This window comes from Hetaerina americana, unplaced genomic scaffold, assembly GCF_022747635.1.
Source record: "Hetaerina americana unplaced genomic scaffold, ioHetAmer1.1.p SCAF_9, whole genome shotgun sequence".
In the NCBI taxonomy this organism is placed as follows: Eukaryota; Metazoa; Arthropoda; class Insecta; order Odonata; family Calopterygidae; genus Hetaerina; species Hetaerina americana.
The window spans coordinates 47635463-47653202 of NW_027287538.1; the positions used below are offsets into that span (position 1 = coordinate 47635463).

General features: G+C 36.2%; 1 protein-coding gene across 3 annotated transcripts in view; it reads right to left on the reverse strand.

The window, feature by feature from the left end:
- The window catches only part of Acf (ATP-dependent chromatin assembly factor large subunit), a 49663-nt gene extending 32133 nt beyond the window's left edge, over window positions 1-17530 (reverse strand). For 2 of the 3 annotated variants that reach the window (XM_071597468.1, XM_071597465.1), the window contains exons 1-10: window positions 16987-17530; window positions 16621-16759; window positions 16398-16537; window positions 16193-16273; window positions 6735-6948; window positions 5691-6100; window positions 3752-3950; window positions 3215-3392; window positions 2917-3015; window positions 147-348 (exon numbers count right to left, since the gene is read on the reverse strand). In XM_071597468.1, coding sequence (XP_071453569.1) covers window positions 147-348; window positions 2917-3015; window positions 3215-3392; window positions 3752-3950; window positions 5691-6100; window positions 6735-6948; window positions 16193-16273; window positions 16398-16537; window positions 16621-16759; window positions 16987-17099 — 1775 coding nt within the window. In that variant the 5' untranslated portion in view covers window positions 17100-17530. The remainder of the gene's footprint in view (window positions 1-146; window positions 349-2916; window positions 3016-3214; window positions 3393-3751; window positions 3951-5690; window positions 6101-6734; window positions 6949-16192; window positions 16274-16397; window positions 16538-16620; window positions 16760-16986) is intronic. The other variant, XM_071597466.1, reaches the window with a different exon arrangement.
- Between the last annotated feature and the right edge of the window lie 210 nt (window positions 17531-17740).

Consider the following 17740-nt stretch of genomic DNA (forward strand, 5'->3'; position numbering starts at 1 on the left):
CAATACGAGACATTATTGAGAAATCCAGAAAATTAGCACCATCTCCAAACCTCCTGGAGAGCCCACAAAGTTAAGGCCATGCAACACATGCCATAGGGGATATTTAAACAAAAATATAAACAACATGGAGAAACTGTGACCCCTACCTCCACTTTGAACTCCTCTCCCCGCAACGACCACCAGACGTTAAAATGTGGAGCCGGACCATCTCCGACAAAGTTGCGCAATCCAGGGTTAGATTTTTCAATGGAGCACCTTGATACGCCATGCACCAAGAGGTTGCTACCGTTGCTGCTTGTACAGCATCCTCTCTAGTGAGATCTGTGGAGCCAGCCACATCCAAATCCACTGCAAAGTGAAAAATCATGCTTCAGTAAACTATATCCTGGTTTTACATTCACAAACTAACATGCTACATATTAGCAACTAGATTTCATTATTTCCTGGTAATGTACAAAGCTACATTACCATTTTTCTCTACCCATAAGGATGCATTTTTTAAAATCCAAAATGTGCTCTAAAATCAGACTGCATATTAAGAGCTGGGTAAAAAATATGATTTTTACCCGTAAGAGCAAGCCGATTCACCAGAGAATTATTCATTATTACATATTTTTTCCCACATCAAGCATAGAAAATGTTTGCTGTTGTTACAAATATCGATAATATCCCTAATTTGAGTGAGTAGTAAACAACTTAGTTTTAACATTTCATTGAAAGTGCTTTCTAAAAAAATTCCCCAATTAATCATAAATGAAGCACAAACCTTGTAGTGCATATAATTAAGTACTCATATATTGTAACGCATTTAGTAACATCCCACATGTGGTGCCACTGCAAAACTTAATATACATTAGGCTAACAGGTATATCGCTCCTCTGCTAATATATAAATACATTGTATCTCTCCCAATAAACTTGGCGTATACAGGGATTCAACCAAAAGTGGTATGAGAGCTTCGGAAAGGCATAGAAAATGGTTGCTTTCGATATAAATTTTGATAATATCAAAATAATAATGAACTATGCATTGCATAAAAAGTCAAAATGATAATAACCTCATGGGATACAAAGAAAGAAGATTGTCACACAATATTGCATTTAAACTTGAATTCGTGAATAACATTTCAGAACACAGGAACAAGGAAGCTTAAATCAGCAATTTAGGCCAACAATGACTAATTTCCAGGACTCTAAAATGAATAATCATTGATACATGTGTTTCCGCTAATTTTTTACAGTAACAATTCAATTTTCTTTGAATTAAGTGTTAACATCAAAATATTTTCTCTTTTCCGTCTGATCCAAGTATTCTTCACCTATTCTGGCCCGAAAAATCATAGTGCATCTTATGGGCTTGGAAATACAGTAAATGACAAACTTGGGATCAACTGAATGCAATATAAATGGCATATTTTGTCTTTAATTGAAGCATGCCACCAAAAACAAAAAATATCAAATTAAGTTCAAATGGCCTTATTTGAGGTTTTTGAGAAACTTTGAACGAAAATTTGGTTGAAGAAGGATAGGTTAATGTACTTAATCAGATATCAAACGACGAAAGATAAACTAATACAGTTAACAGTGGCTTAAAATCCTGAATGAATATTCCCAAGGGTTCAATTTTGAGTTGATATCATCATGATTAATTTTATTTTATTGAAGAAAGCCTGGATGAAACATTCATTTTTATAGTCTTGCAGAGCTTGTCTTATGCACATTTTACTATATGCTAGGAAATGCATTAAGAGCTGATTTCAAAATTGGGGTTGTAAATGGCAAAAGTTTTTTGTCATAGCAAAAATAAGGTAAGTGGTATTAACAAATAGCAACATTTCAAGATATGCACTAAAGAGGTAAGCCATTCTTCATTGCACAAATCACTCTGATCATGGGGGTGACATCTATGCACTAACTCACGTGGCCCATCATAATAATAAAATCATCCTTTCCTGTGATTAACACCATATTGAAGCATTCTCGGAGACAAGGATGCTGTTTAACTTAAGCAGAGATCAGCCCTGGTCTCACTGGCCCTGAACCAATCCTACCGACCACTCTTTCAACAAGGTCTGCCATTCAAATCTAAACAGCCAGTACTTTATGGCATTCAACGCCACAAAAAGCCCAAGATGTTTTTAACCTTGCATTTAAAGAAGTTCCTACATCTTACCAAGAACAATTGAGAAGGATAACAGATTTGTTTCCTGTCAGACCCAATACCCATTTTTCTGGGTTCACATACACATAGGTAGAGCGATGAAAAAAATATGCAAATAATAATAATAATAAGTAAAGGCTAATATTCTAAGTAATAAATCTGCATTACCATGAACTTTCAACGGCTTACTTGGGGTTCCATCTGTTGAAGCATAGTGATATCCATACATCCACATTGAGGAACACTGTCACCTCACTGAATATTACTAAGTGATCGACAAAACAACTCTAATTCATGAAATTTCACTTCATCACATTACTAACTATCACTGAGGCTAGTCAAAATGTTATAAATAGGTGTTCAAAACAAGATTCTGCTTCAGGGCAACCGATTAGAAATATTTAGTGCATAGTTTTAAGAAGAGATGAAAGATAGGAGCCAAATCCAGCCACAAAACCAGAAATTTTTGATACAGTGAAAATTTACATAACTAGTTGCAATTTGATGGATTTCTACAATTCATTAATCATTTTCAATACAAACTCTAGTTTTCAAAATATTTATCATCAATTTATGCAACTGGAGTGGAGGAACAGTTGTGGAAATTGAAGATTTTTCTAGAATGGTAGGAAACCTCAGAAACAAGTGAAAAGCACTCAGAAAAGCACCTACTCAATTGAATCTAAAATATGGGAGAAAGCCCAGTGTCTTAAATTATATTTGGAGGTAAACTGCCATGGCACTGCTGTGACTCACCTACTGCTTGAATTTCTGTCTCAAGCACCTCATCATCCTCTTGCTCTTGGAGATTAAACAGAGATGACAGCAAAAGCTGAACAACATCAGCAAATGTCTCTGGAACAAATAAAAGAAATAAATTGAAACAAACTTAAGTTACCTGATGGTTAAGAAGTGCATGACATTAAAATCCCTCAAGCATGACATTAAAATCCCTCATTTCAGAAGCATAAATATGACCAAATAGGAATCAACACCCAAAACCAATTTTTAAGGTTTTTGATCACTCTGCACTGAAAGAGTTAATACCACCCACCTAATCCTTCCTTTTCCATCAAGGCCTTCTCCAATACATCAAACGTGAGACCCCCAGGGAAGTAATCCTCTGCTTTGAGGAGGTTATTGAAACAGGACACAAACTCGAGAATCTTTAAGAAGTCACCAAACAACTGGTTAGGGATGCGGCACTGGATTGCAGATGGTGCAGGAAGATGCTAAAAGGAAAAAAATGAGGCATTTCAAAACTGGATTACATTCTGCAAGGATTTCTTCTAAACACAATCTCTAGAAAGCATGCATAATGAACATAATGAAATTTAAATGCAGGCTTTTAACGAAACAGTAACAATTTGCGAGATAAATATTATAACTTAAATCCCAGCCTCCAAACAGTAGGCAGTATTTGGCAACATATGCCCATGACAAAGGCCTTGAAATTTTATTTTCATAAACATTAAAACAGGATAATGCCACAAAATTGAGAGATTGACAACTGGCAAAAGAATAAATTTGAATGACACATACCATTTCTTTAATAAAAAAAATCAATACCAAAACAAAAATTCCCACAAACCTTCAAGTCTTCACACTCCAGATCCTCCCTTGGCCTATTCCACTCTTTGAGGTGCTCAGCAAGGCGACGCTTTTCCTCCTTAATCATCTGTCTTTTGTTCATGCGCTCCTGGATCCTTTGCTGCTTCTCCTTCAATGCCATTGCTCTCCTGTCCTCCTCTGTCAGTGGTTTCGGGGGTGGTGGCCTTGAATGTGTTCTGCTGCAAAAGCAGAATAGTTTCAAATTTGAAAAAAATGCCTAGCAAACTAATTACTCAAAATACTTCATGAAACATAACGGGAACTATAAAATAATTGATACCTAAAAGGAAACACACTTATCAGCCTAAACTCATTTAAGAAGCAACTCATCGTAAATCAACTACATACATTATTCAATTAGATTCAGATAGTACTACACACCTAATTCTTAAATTAAATTCATCCAAACTCTTACAAATAGGAAACAAAGACAACTACAAACCAGGAAAAAAATATTTTAAACCGTAGACACATGCCTGTCACTGAAACTGCCTGAACAATCATTTACGTCATTTAGAAATCCATGGGGGTGTAAAATTTATCTAATGGTGAATATATGCAATGATAAGGGCAGATCATATCAGAATATAAAATTTCAGGATGTTAACTCTGCTGCTAGATGTAAATCTTAAAAGAAAAACGAAGAAACTTCGTTATGCCTACATTTTGACTATAGAATAATTTTTGACAACTTTAAGTCAGGAAAATTCAAATTTGTGAATATCATTTAAGTCTCTTTTGCAACTCTTTACAATGAGTAGTAATAGTAGTATTTAGGGGAGGGACCGACAGCTAAGGTCATCTACGCCATTTGGGATGGACAAGAGAGGATGAAGGGCGGAGAGAAACCTGGCATCGGCATTAGCCTACTCTTAACAAAAGGTGCCAAGAGGTCTGCAGCTTAAGGTCTCATCCGACGGATGCACTCACTCAAAGTGAGTATGCTGTCCACAGCAACAAGCACCTCAAATCGGGATCAAGATACAATATTCGATGACGCGGGGATTTGAGCCCAGGCCCTCTGGGTGGGAAACCAGTACGATAGCCACCTCACCATCTTGATCCTCTCTTTATACTGAATTTTATGTCACATTACTATTATGTTATATTATATTATGTGCATTATTATGAATCAGAACAGAAATATAACTGGTTGGAAAAGACCACCCCCCTCATTTTGAAAGAAATTCAATAAAAAAAATGGCCAGTACACTTCAACCTCAATTTAAAAAAATAGAAAATATTCCCCTAGCTAAGAGGGCTTTAAACACACCCTGGCCTTTGATGCATGTCGTATCCATAAGAGTTTTTATCACAACTTAAAAAGAGTATATATCATCCTCACATTGAAACGTTTAGTAGTTACGCAACGCAAAATTCAAAATTTTCATTTTTTTGCTTTGATCTAAATAATTGCAACTCTATACTTTCTACTACTTTAGAAGTGCTTGAAAACATTTTGCTTTTAAGGAATCATTGCGGCAAATGGCTATGATGAGTATACACACTAAATGCACTGCCTTGCAGCAGGAATTTTATATTATAGCCAGCAACATGGTATCCTTGTATTAAGAATAACTATAATCCATTATCTACTGTAATGTAAATGGTGAAATTAAATTGATTTTTTCATTCCTTTGCTACTCCAGTTTAAAGCCACACATCATCTGACAAAAGAGAATATTATGAGCCAGATATGTATAATCACCAATTAATTTCTTCCCACAGGCAGATTAAAGCACCCTCTTCTTTAATGGCCAGATATATTCCAATGGAAAACTTGAAAGGAAACTAGGGAGCCATCAAAGAAGATATTTAACATTACTTTAAGTACATACTACAGACTTTGCATGTATATTTATCCATGGGATCATTTGGAAACTATGAGGTAACTTTTCATTGAATGTTTTTATACTTACTCATGTTTCACTTTGCTCATGTCCATAACTTGGGCTGTCAACTTTTGTTGAATTAGTCGTTTCTTCTTTGGCCCAACACCCTCCTCTGTCACCATCTGTCCACCCTTCATTGTATCTTTAATCTTTCTCTTCCTTTGCTTCACTTTGTTTCCTCCTACTGAACTGTTCTTTATTTTACTTGAAGGTGGATGAAGCTCCATAGTTTTAAGCTTTTTGTTTGATTCCTTGGTGGGAGACTTGACAAAGGAATCACCACCAGATTTCCTAGGAGATTTTGATTTGCCAACAAACTTTGTGGGACTTGGAGGTATCCTAATCTTCTTCGATGAATCTTGGAAGGCAGGCATTGGGCCAGAAAAGAGGAGGGAGTATCTGGCATGGGTAATTTGATGCTTGCTTATGAAATCCTCCTGAAATTTCAGCATTAAACAAGATTTAGAACATCGCATATATACAACACTGAATTTGAATATGCTTTAAAGACATATGGGCATCAAATTTCAGATATAATTTTACATCTTTTTAATCCAACAGCCAAATTCTACGAGATTCAGAAAGCCATATACATGTATGAACTGTGGATGGGAACTTATGTGATGGTTTGATGGCATGATTTTACCTGGAGATACAACGTTTGATGCCATAAATTTTTTTAAAATCAATCTTTATAACACAATTCTAATTGCTGAGTAGTTTGAGCACTATTTTATTTAAGTGACCATTATCCCCTTAAACACCATGGCTTTAACCATGTCTTGACTTCTTTGCCAACAATTACTTTAAAATGAAACAACAATTCTAAGAATATTTTGAAGGTTAAAAGTTTCACGTTTTTGCCTCAAGTCAAAGATTTATAATATTTAACTCGAGGCATATACAGCTTGGAACTCCAGGGTGTCCAAAATGGCTAGCCCACACTCCATAAAATTGAAATTTTCCAAAACTGATTACCATCATTACATGCCCATATTATTGTTATGTATCAATTCTTACTAAGTAAAGAGTCATTAGAATATCAATAAGAGAAAAGATTGAAGGGCATACCTTGATTCCCCAAATACCATCCTCAAAGGGCACAGCAACTTGCCGGAGGAAGAGCCGATTGCGCTCTCTGGTGAAAGACCCTTTGCGACGCCTCACCTTTTCACCTCTAACACTGTGAAATCGTGTCACATCCTCCATGTGCCTATTACTTATGTCTCGTACTTCATACTGATATAGGGCAGCTGGCGGCCAAAAGTCACGCTCAGGGACAGTGCTACAGGAAGTAAAGAGAACGCATTCAATATAATTTCCAACAAGATGGGAGCATCCAAGAGCATTTGCACTCAGCCTGAACTGGCAAATATACGTAAGACCTTCAAACTTTAGTCACAATTTGCCCTTGATAAAATTACTACGTTCAATTAATACCTTGATTGCAACTAAGAAACACAACTGTTGAGTGCCATATTTGTGAAGGTTTTTTAAAAAGCGATTCTAATTTAAAAGAAAAACCAGAAGAGACAAATTAGCCAGAAGCATGCAGCCATTACATAACTGCCACAAGGAAACACATTTAGGAAAAAAAAACAATAAAACTACAGGAAACAAATGGTTGCAAATAATAGCAAGTCAGGACTCACAAATCGGAACAAATTCATTATGAAAGGTGTTTTTACAGTCTAAGTGGAAAACTGTAAAAATATCTTTCTTTCATATGCATTTTGCTTCCAATGTAACCACTGTACCTGCCAAGAAAAATCATTAGTTTTCTTCAAGGATTATATCAACACGAAGAATATTGAATAAATGACAAGGACAAAAATATATGTACAAGCCATCTTACAATTTCTAATAAAAATGGAACTTCAATTGCACAACCATGTTCATAGCTCCTCAAATCCCAACAGGAGGTCACTTTAAAATGCCAGCAATAAGTTTTCCAAGTTGCATTAAAATGTTGATAATAACCTAGAAGATTCTTTCCCCAAATCTTAATCTGGCATATGTTCTGATGATTACTCTTGGTGTATGGCTGACTTGTATAATCACACTACCTAACACACTATGTCATGTTAAAATACTCATAGGTTACTTAAATATTATTACTCTGGCTCAAAAGAATACCATATGAAAATTCACCATTTACCAATTCTCAATCTTCAGCAAAAGTAAAAACATGAATGCAACCAACAAGGTGTACTAAAAAACAACTAGGCACAGACAAAGAAGTTTTAGATTAAAATACAAAGAGAAATCTACCTGTAGTTGCATTTTTCATTCATGAAAAAGCCAAAAATGTAGCACTCATAAAACATAGTAGAGATACTATTTAAGGGACATAGAGCTACTATTTTAGGGCCAAAGAGTTGAGCAACAAAGTTTTGGTGAAAACAGGCAATGAAAAATACTGTAAGAGATTGCTTAGTGAAAACCAAAAATACATAGTGAGAGGCTTCGAAAGTTCAAAAAATAACTAATCAAGGACAAAAGTGCAAATGTTGAAACAGGGTTCTGAAATATAGTAACTTTGTAATTCCACTATTAAAACAATATCTGAATGTTGACATGCTATGTCACTTTCAGGTCAACCATCATCAACATCAGGTGAGGACCTAATGATGACCTTGAACATTGAAACCAAGTTTTTTCAATAAATTTATAGTCTACTAAGTTACTATTATTAATTACAAAATAAATCAATTCAATAAAAATACACCTGAAATAATGATATGAAGTATTTTTACCCACTCCTCGTAATGGCAATTCAGTGGGAGGCCAAGTTGATCTTATATTCCATCATTATTGGTGTCAAATTCTCATAATATGGACATTACATAAATGGTTGTATGGCTGTACAGTGCTACTTCATATGTTGTGTGTATTATATTATAATCGTCATTATTTACACTATTTTAATAAAGATGGTATAAATTATGAGAAAGTACCACGCCAGATTGAATTACATTAAACACTATCAAAGATAGACAAAACAAAATCAAATTAAAGGAAATACTATAAACACAATGAAATAATTCTAACTTTTTGAGGATTAATTCATCTGGCTGCTAATTAAATGGATTTTTAATATATTTTTTTCGAAGACCGTGAATCAGAAGTGTGGAAAACAATGGGATAGATAACAAAGAGGCTATAAGCAGTGGACATGAGAATCCACGAAGGCTTAGGTTGCATGACAGGGAAATAAGATAGCTTATAAATGGTGAATATACACACAATTGAAGCAAAGAAGCTAAAAATGGTATGCAAATGTATGGCAAATGGGTTTTCAGGCTTAAAACATTAGCATTTAATTTTACAACACCAAAAAAAATTTTTTAGAGTGCTCGGCTACTATTTAAGATTACAGAAAATAAAATACTTAAAAACTGTCTTAGTAAATGAAGCTTATGTAAAAGTTTCCCCTCAACCCCCTGTCACTTGAGAGTAACAGCACACTTATAAACATTCTCACTAACTCACCAAAACCAAAAGTAACTTGTCACAGGACAAAAATGACTAATCATAAGGCAAAAGCAAAAAGATTATGGTACCAAAATTTTGCTCTATTTCTATGACATGAACTGTGAATCGACACAGTACAAGTACCATCTCCATTGAGATAGGCAATGTTTCAACTCCAACCAAAAGTTTTAGTTACTTGTTGCCACAGAACACAAACACCCACCCAATGGTTGGGTGGGTGTTTGATTCTCTTGAGTGTACAATATTTTGCCACAAATGGAAAGGAGGCAGTGAAAGCAGTGAATCCAAGAGAATTTGGTGTTCTCTTACAAGCTATTAACTCCTGCTACCATGACATTTTAATTATTACTTCAATTACAGTAAGATTTGGTGCTTTCCCAGCATATTAAGTTTAGAAATTTATCTCAGGCCTTCCACCTGGTCAGGGACTCCATTCTGAGCAAAGTTTTGATGCCCCAGTCGAGTATCGAAACGTCCACCTGAATGAACACACACACCCACTGGAAGACCAGAGTTGAACTTCCACACAACTCACATTCCTGTCCAATTACTAAATAGTAGCGCATATATATTGTAAGTTGAACTATGGCCTTGACCAATGCAAATCATAAGATGACAACATACGGGAAATCAGGTGGAATAACGACTAGTAGCAACAAAGCTAAAAGAGATTTTCACCGGGAGATTGGTAGGAATAACACAAGGATCAATGTGAGTTCGGCCAGATTTCAACTATACTATACAGAATACATACAATATAGTGAAAATAGACTGAAGAATGACTTAGAACTTCTAAAAATTGGCCATAAACAATGAGGGGTGTAAAAAATATGTCACTAGGAAAAGGTACCTAACCCATGTGGTGCAAACATTAAAAATCAATAAAAAGTAATTAAAAAGAATGATAAGCATGAATTTTATTTCCATGTAGGTAATTGAAATTTGACCTGAAGACACCTCCAGGACTGGGGGTGTCTTCAGGTCAAACAGTTGTCCATCAATTCACCTACACGATGGTTATTCCCGGAAGCAGCATGGATCCAGCCACACCCTCTATTAGGTACCCCTTGTTACCACAGAACAACAAATCTAGAGCTGGCTGACTGATAAAATGACCCCCTTACCATGATGGTTTCCTGTGCCAAGGTGACCAAATCTCTAGGAGGCAGGTAAAAAGTCTCTAATAGGAAAACTCCAGATACCAAATTAACTCTTTCGTTTTATTTAGCTTTACCTGCACGTGCGGCTTTGTATGGGTGGATCATCTTTTCTCTAGTATTCATAAGACCAACAATGAAACCAAATAAAAAATTGAATAATTTGAGGGGTACTGAAGAATAACCTCTCGACATGAATCTCCAATGCACTCCACGAAAGAGAGACTATACATTGAGTCCATTAGAATATCTCAACAATTACCTTATCACCTCTGGATGACCAAGTGAAGACATCCAGTGTTGCAAGCTGCCCCCATAAATCCCGTGGGAGGAGAGGAGGACAACCACATAACTAAGTCCTTGGGCTCAACACTAAAGAGGCATCAAAGTCTGCCTCACCCTCGAAAAGACAGAGAATTGGATAAAAATGCCACTCGCTATAACCTTCAATGGTCCTGCATCTCACAGGCAAGCTCTTATCAAAAAGGAAAGGACCAAGTTAAGCAGAGCTGCCAGGAAGAGGAGGCTGAAAGTCATTGCTGATGGTGGGACAGTACACCGAGCCACACAATGGGTGGAAGGGGAGGGTGAACACCTACTACAAAGAGGTCAAGATCCTCTCAGAATACCCTCCAAGAAATGGTTCAGGACCCCAAAAAAGCTAAGACTGGAAAATCATATGCAGAAGAAACCAAGAGTATAAGAAAGTTTCATTTTTGAAAGAGACAAGTCAAAGAGGTCATGATTTCAGAGGAGTTACATCAGGGCTTCTACAGCTCTCCTTCAAGGGGGCCAGATTCATCATTGGGGCACTGGAGATTGTCTATGGGAATGAACTGAGAACATCTCTTGTATTAAAGGTGCCTTCAACAATATGACCTTTGATCAATAATGCTTACCAGCACAATGGCATGGCATTTATGGACATGTTGTAAAATGGGTGAGATGCAAGATAGAACAGCTATGGAGGCATGTGTTACCCCATGGACAATATGAGGAAGTTGGATGTGACTGAGGCTGTGCTATCACCATTCCTCTGGAACTTGGGAGGTATATTATCCATTATACACTAAATAAGAACAGTGCATATACACATATACATGGTATGTGGACAATGTAACTATTCCATTCACTGGCTGAAGGACCTGGGCAGAGTTCAGCATTGGTGCAAAACTACAAAACTCACAGTGAATCCAATGATGAGAGAAATGATTCTATTTATCAAAAAAAGAGAGGCTTTTTACATCTTTAACCAAAAGACAAAATAATTGGGGTATGTACAATGGTTTGGCATCTAGGGATTAACCTAGAGTCAAAACTCAACTGGTGTGCTCGCCTAGAAACAAGACTATGGTGACGCATTACCCCATGGAAAAGTCAAAGAACTTTGGGTAAAACCTGAGTACTTCAGCCAAAGCCATGCAATGGTTAAATACAGCAACAGTAAGACCATGCCAGCTGTACTGCTCTATAGTATGGGAGAACAAGAGAATAGCAGAAATGTGTAGAGAGCAATGTCAGGACATGACATAGCTACTGGCCACAATGGACCAACAGAACATTAGGGCCTGAGAGGTCCTCCACCAACCAACAATCTAATAAAAATGAATTCCCAGGAAGATCTGACACCAGTATAATCACGCAGTTTGGGTGAATCTTAGTGTGCCTATAGGCATCACCCAGCATCAAACCCCAAAATAAAATGGAAATAATCACCTGGAAGTGAATGATCAGTTAAAACTGAGGTCATGTGTGAATAAGACCCAAATGATGATGAGCCAGTTGAAATGAGAGAATTTTATGAGGATTTAGAACTAGTAGATGAATCCCGACATGGACTTCATATGATTGTAAATAGTGACTGTACACATGGAAAGACATCAATAATATATTGATGGATCTAGGAGAGAAGATACAAAACAATGATAACACCAGGAGGTTGGTGGAGTCCTCTAAAGCCAGTTATATGAGACTATGAAATGATGAAGTAAAAGCATTTGATCAAAGCACAAGACCTTAGGCCGAAGATAGAAACAATGTAGAGCTGTTCCCCATAGACGGAAAGTAAAATACGTTCATTTGATAAGATTAATGAAGCCACTACAATAAAACAAACATTGAGATATGGCACATCTGCTGCAAGAAGAGTGTGATACGTCTGTACATACAAAGAATAGATGGAAGCCTGAGGATAGTAATGGAGGACCTTAATACTGAATAATTATATTAATTCCTGAGATGGTCAATTCCAGATCCAGCTGAGAGAATTCAGGAATAGAGAGTGTAAAGGAGTAGCAATGAATGAGCAAAGAGATGTGTGAAACAGTTAAACAGTCAATGAAGTGTAACAATAAATGGTTCTAATCAAAGGAGTGAGGATACTTAGATAAAGCATTTGTGAGAAAAGTTTAACAAAATTAACTAAAAACTTTCAGGTTGATTTATGGGAAAAAACATAAAGGAAAATTACTTCAAATTCAGATTTTCATAGGCATAGTAATGGACTCAAATAATAGTTGATGATAATGTTCCATGATGATTTATTGCATCATTGCATTAGTAATGACAAGGCATATTCAGGTACAAAATGTAGGCTATAAAGTCTGCTGCGGTATATACATTTAAAAAATGAGAATGGGTAAATTGAGTGCAGAAGGGTGGGTGGTTTTGGGGGGAAAGAAATGCATTGGCTGAATGCTTCACGCACAAAGACGACAGGGGCTGAAACTTGCTGCAGAGGTCAATTTTATGAGCATTTCAAACTTAAAGGGTCAATTAGGAACATTTTTCATTAACTTATAGGATTTTAACCGGCCTAAATTTTCAGCAATTACTGCCAAAGAGCATTTTATCGAATAAAAATCACAGTTATCCACCTGAAGTTGGTTTGATTGGTGAGGATAGACATAAGCGAGAAGTAAGCGCAACCAAGGGTTGGCCAGTTCCTTTCCCTGTGCCATACATGGATTCTCAGGAAGATCTGATACCCAATAATAGTAATTAGTAATTCTGAGGGTACCCAGAGACTTCCCCAGGCCCCTAGGTCAGTAGGCCAGCAATCTACCCTGCTGCACTACCACCCCCTTTATCCAATAGTTTCACCCGTTTTCATTCCAATCAAACAACACCAATACCTGCATTACTGGTGTGGAGGCATCGCAAAGAAAGTTAGTTAGCTACATTGTAGTTTTAATGATGTCAAAATACAAGTGTCACATCAGAAAGATATAATTCTTAGAAAGAACTTGAATTTATTCCATTTTTATAATCGAAGAAATTCTTGTCAAGCCTGACACCCACTTTGTTGAAAAACCATAGGGTAATGTGACAGCAGGGCTGATCCCCTCCCCTGCCAGCAATACGATACAGTACATTCTTATAGCATACTTAATCATGTCAAGCACTGAGAAAAGCAGAGAGAATAGGAAGTTTTAAAGTTATGTACATTACCAAAGGAGATAAAACTGTCCACAGGCTAACAACATTCTTTGCTATTTTAGCAACTTTAGGAGACTTTTAAAAATTAAGTCCTTTTTAAGATTGTGGCTGAAAATGGAATCCATTTTTGGGGCTGGAGTGGCAGCCATGCTGATGACTTATTATTGTAGCAATGTATTTTTTTTCTCTCAAATCCACGTAATTCCCACAAGATAATTTTAGCTTTTTCTCTCAGAATTTTCACTGTTCCTTGCGTGAGTTCAGGAAGTACTTCTTAAGACTCTTTCAAAGACACAAATTATTTAACAAACTTCTTTTTCTACAAAGGTTAAATTAGTTTGGGGTATAAATTTTGATAGGCATACATGTGTATCCCAATAATTTTGAGAGTACATTAGGATAACACAAAAAAAATTTTAACTCGCCTCACTTCACAGTTTTTTTGAAGATGAAGCAGGAAGAATATTTTTTTAATAAAAATATTAATTTTATTTTGTTAGAATACTTTTCATTTGCATTAGCCAAGGTTATCTTATTGTGGTAGGGCCTCTAATGGCCCATGGCAACAGTGAATAAATTAATGGTGTTGGGCATCACCTGGGGAAGTTGTTTTATGCAAAATTAGTACAATACTCACTTGGTTTTTCACAGTACTTACAGAGTACTGTGTAAAGTGAGGGTGGCACTTACTGAACAAAAGATGTTTTAATTTGTCCGTTGGTAGCCAGGGAAAATATATTTTAAAATTAATCATATTCGCAACCAAAAGTGCACTTCTTTCTTTTCTTCACCTTCCAAAGCATACATTTTGGTGCTAAATAAAAAGGAACAGGCAACAACTTCTTGGCTTACAGCGATAATACTTATTTTGTGAAGCAATGTATTCAAATTTGAAAACTTGAACGATTAAATAACCATGAATGAATAGACACACTCAAAACCAGGGACGGTCAATGAAGCACTTTTTTAACTGAATATACATGCATATTCGATTGACATATAACAAATATTAGGCATTGATATGCTTCATGGGTAACCAAGCTATGAATGCCCTCATTGAAATATCAGAAAATGCATTTATTGATAGTTTCACTGAACAATGAACCCTAAATCCTGTGAACTTGTGGCTTAGAGAGGAGGAAAATTTGCACATGCTTACGTACCCAACCTTATGGTAGAGCATTGTGAACAAATTAAATGAAAACCTGAGGCAGTGGATGTCCTGACCTGGATGAACTGGCGTAGAATAACCCAGGTAATGATAAAATATACTCACCGAGACATTTGATTGATTAAACCAACAGATTGATTACTGTGGTTAGATAATTAATAATATTGTCACTTTTTGATTAATGAAATAATAACACAATTGCATGGCGACGATATAATTAAATATTCTAGGCTGAACTTAGCTTGTCAACATACCAAGATTTCACAAAATGAACTGTTGAGGTTTCATAAATTCACTCCCTTTGCCAACATGTACAACCAATTAACCTGCATAAAACATTTTCTGCAGCTATTACATTAGAATCTGTTCAGTTATGCCCAGGCAGTTGTATTACAAGGATGGCATTAAATACACATCATATTCTAATCTCATCCTCTACCTTACCCAATCACAGAGCCACAACAAATATGACACTTCATTGAGCAAACAAGTTGATTTTTTCAATCGCCTTTGGGGAAAAAGGGATTAGCATAAACTTGGTATCCCTATATGGTAGAAAACTTTTAACATTTCCTCATTGTAAAAATAGGGAGGTGTCACCTTATACTAGTTTAATATACAATTGTTTAACCTGCTCACTTGCTGTAAGAATGAGACAGCATCAATCATTAACACAATGGAAATCCATTTAGGAGATAACCAGTACTATAATATGGCTATGCTTGTATTGTGTAAGCATCAATTCTTGTCAAAATACATCCCAACTGGTGGTATAATAGTTCAAAAATTGAGCTAAGTCAGCTAATTTCTTTGTTATCTCCTTGCATTTCATATAATCAAATTGCAAAATAACAATACCAAATTGATTACCACATTCTTCTAGTGGTCACATGCTCACCATCTGATTTCAGTGTTATGTTTAAATAGGGCATAGGGCCATGGTTGTTGTTCAAATACAGATAAATCAGCTTCTGCTAAACATGGTGGAAAAGAAAGAGGGACCTAGTTGACCCAAGATCCTGTAGTACAAAATCTGGATGGTTACATAACAAATTAAAACTTAAATTACTATGTCATGTGATTTCCTAAATACGCTAGAACTAATTAATAACTATCTCTAGCTGTCAACGCAAAACCTTAATAACTTCAGAAGTAGAATCAGATCATTGGTCTGGTATTGATATAAAAAAGGGAAAGCTGTGAGTACTTCTAAATGAACGATTACAAAATATATGGTAACATCCTAAGGCCCAATGATCCAAACTCACCTTCCACTGCCTTCCTTGGCAACAAATTCTTCAATTTCATTAGATGACGGGGCGATAACATTCAAGATTTGGCACTCAAACCTATAAAACACAAATGAGTCGGTATTATATATTACCATGCAGATATTCAGAAAATTTCAATATAAATTTAATTATCGACAGTCTTAAGCTTTTGAAATGCAGGAAAAACACTACTTGAGCGTACCACTGTCCATCTGCCAAGTTTACTTCCACAGTTTCTCCAGCAAAATATCTATTCCTGATGAAATTGTAAACATCGTCGGCTAAATCCCGTAAACAGGTACGCCGAGTTTTAGAAGCCAAGTAGATAACTGGCAGCTTAAGCTGAAACGAGTAACATGTTTTGGCTCAAATTCATTAAAATAAATCAGAATCTTCTTTAAATTTATTAAAAAATCAATAATTACCGCTTTAGGGTACTCATTCAACGTATTTCTAGCGCTGGCTTCACTTCTTAGAGCTTCCGCATACGTTATGTTGGGTTTTCCCGTTATTGAACATGACCATATCAGCGAGTTGCATAGTATAATACGTTCGTAAAATTCACTGAAAGATATAAGACTCATTATTACTTCATCGACTTACAACAAGAAATACACGACCACAAGGAGGCCTTGAATAAAAATATCATTGAATATGACCAATTACTTTTATCTAGCAAATGGCTCTCAATAAGTATGTCATCATACGTGAAAAGGTCAAATTTCATGGTATTGTCCGAGCATATGGCCGACGTACCATTATGAGCTAAGAATACTTAGCAATCAACTTACTCATAATCCCTAAAAAGTTCATTTGTCAATTTGCAATGAAAAACTTCCTCGTCCGGCCGAAGGTTGGGAGGCGGCTTCTTCTTTTCGAAAGGCTTTTTACGCAGCAGTGGCATCTTGAAATTTGGAGGGAAATTTCCGAGCTTCGCACGTATTAATCACTTTCAACCAGATAATCATAAAACAAACTGTTAATGACAGCAAGTTATGGCATTCAGATGAACAAGACACCATTAACACAGCTTCTCTATGAAATTTTCGACGTTACATGCCAACATACTATGACTCCAGCTTCACAATCACATCCTATCACACAGGGCGAATGTCTGCGTAACGATTTAACGCACGACGGCGCCCGAACACGTTGGGAACACTCAGATTATCTGCTTGCAGTGCCGATAGTAAAGCAAAATTCCATCAAATATGATTCCAGAAACGTTGTAGGCAGACTCGGGTAGATTAGTACAAAATCCTGAAGGTCAATTATAATTATTAACCGAGCAGCAACAATTTTCTTTTTTGGAGAACCTGGCAAATGCTAACCTCTTTTTCGGGTAAGAAGACGAAAACACAATTCTGGCCACTGATTGGCTAAGAGCGTCCCATGGTTACCCATTTTGTAGACATATGAAGCGTAGGGCGCGTTTTCCCGCGCTAATTTATAAGGACCGAACTGAACTATTGATATCAAGCAAATAAGTAATTATTAGGCTTTAAACTAGATGGTACATACGAAGATACTTAAGTGACAATTTAC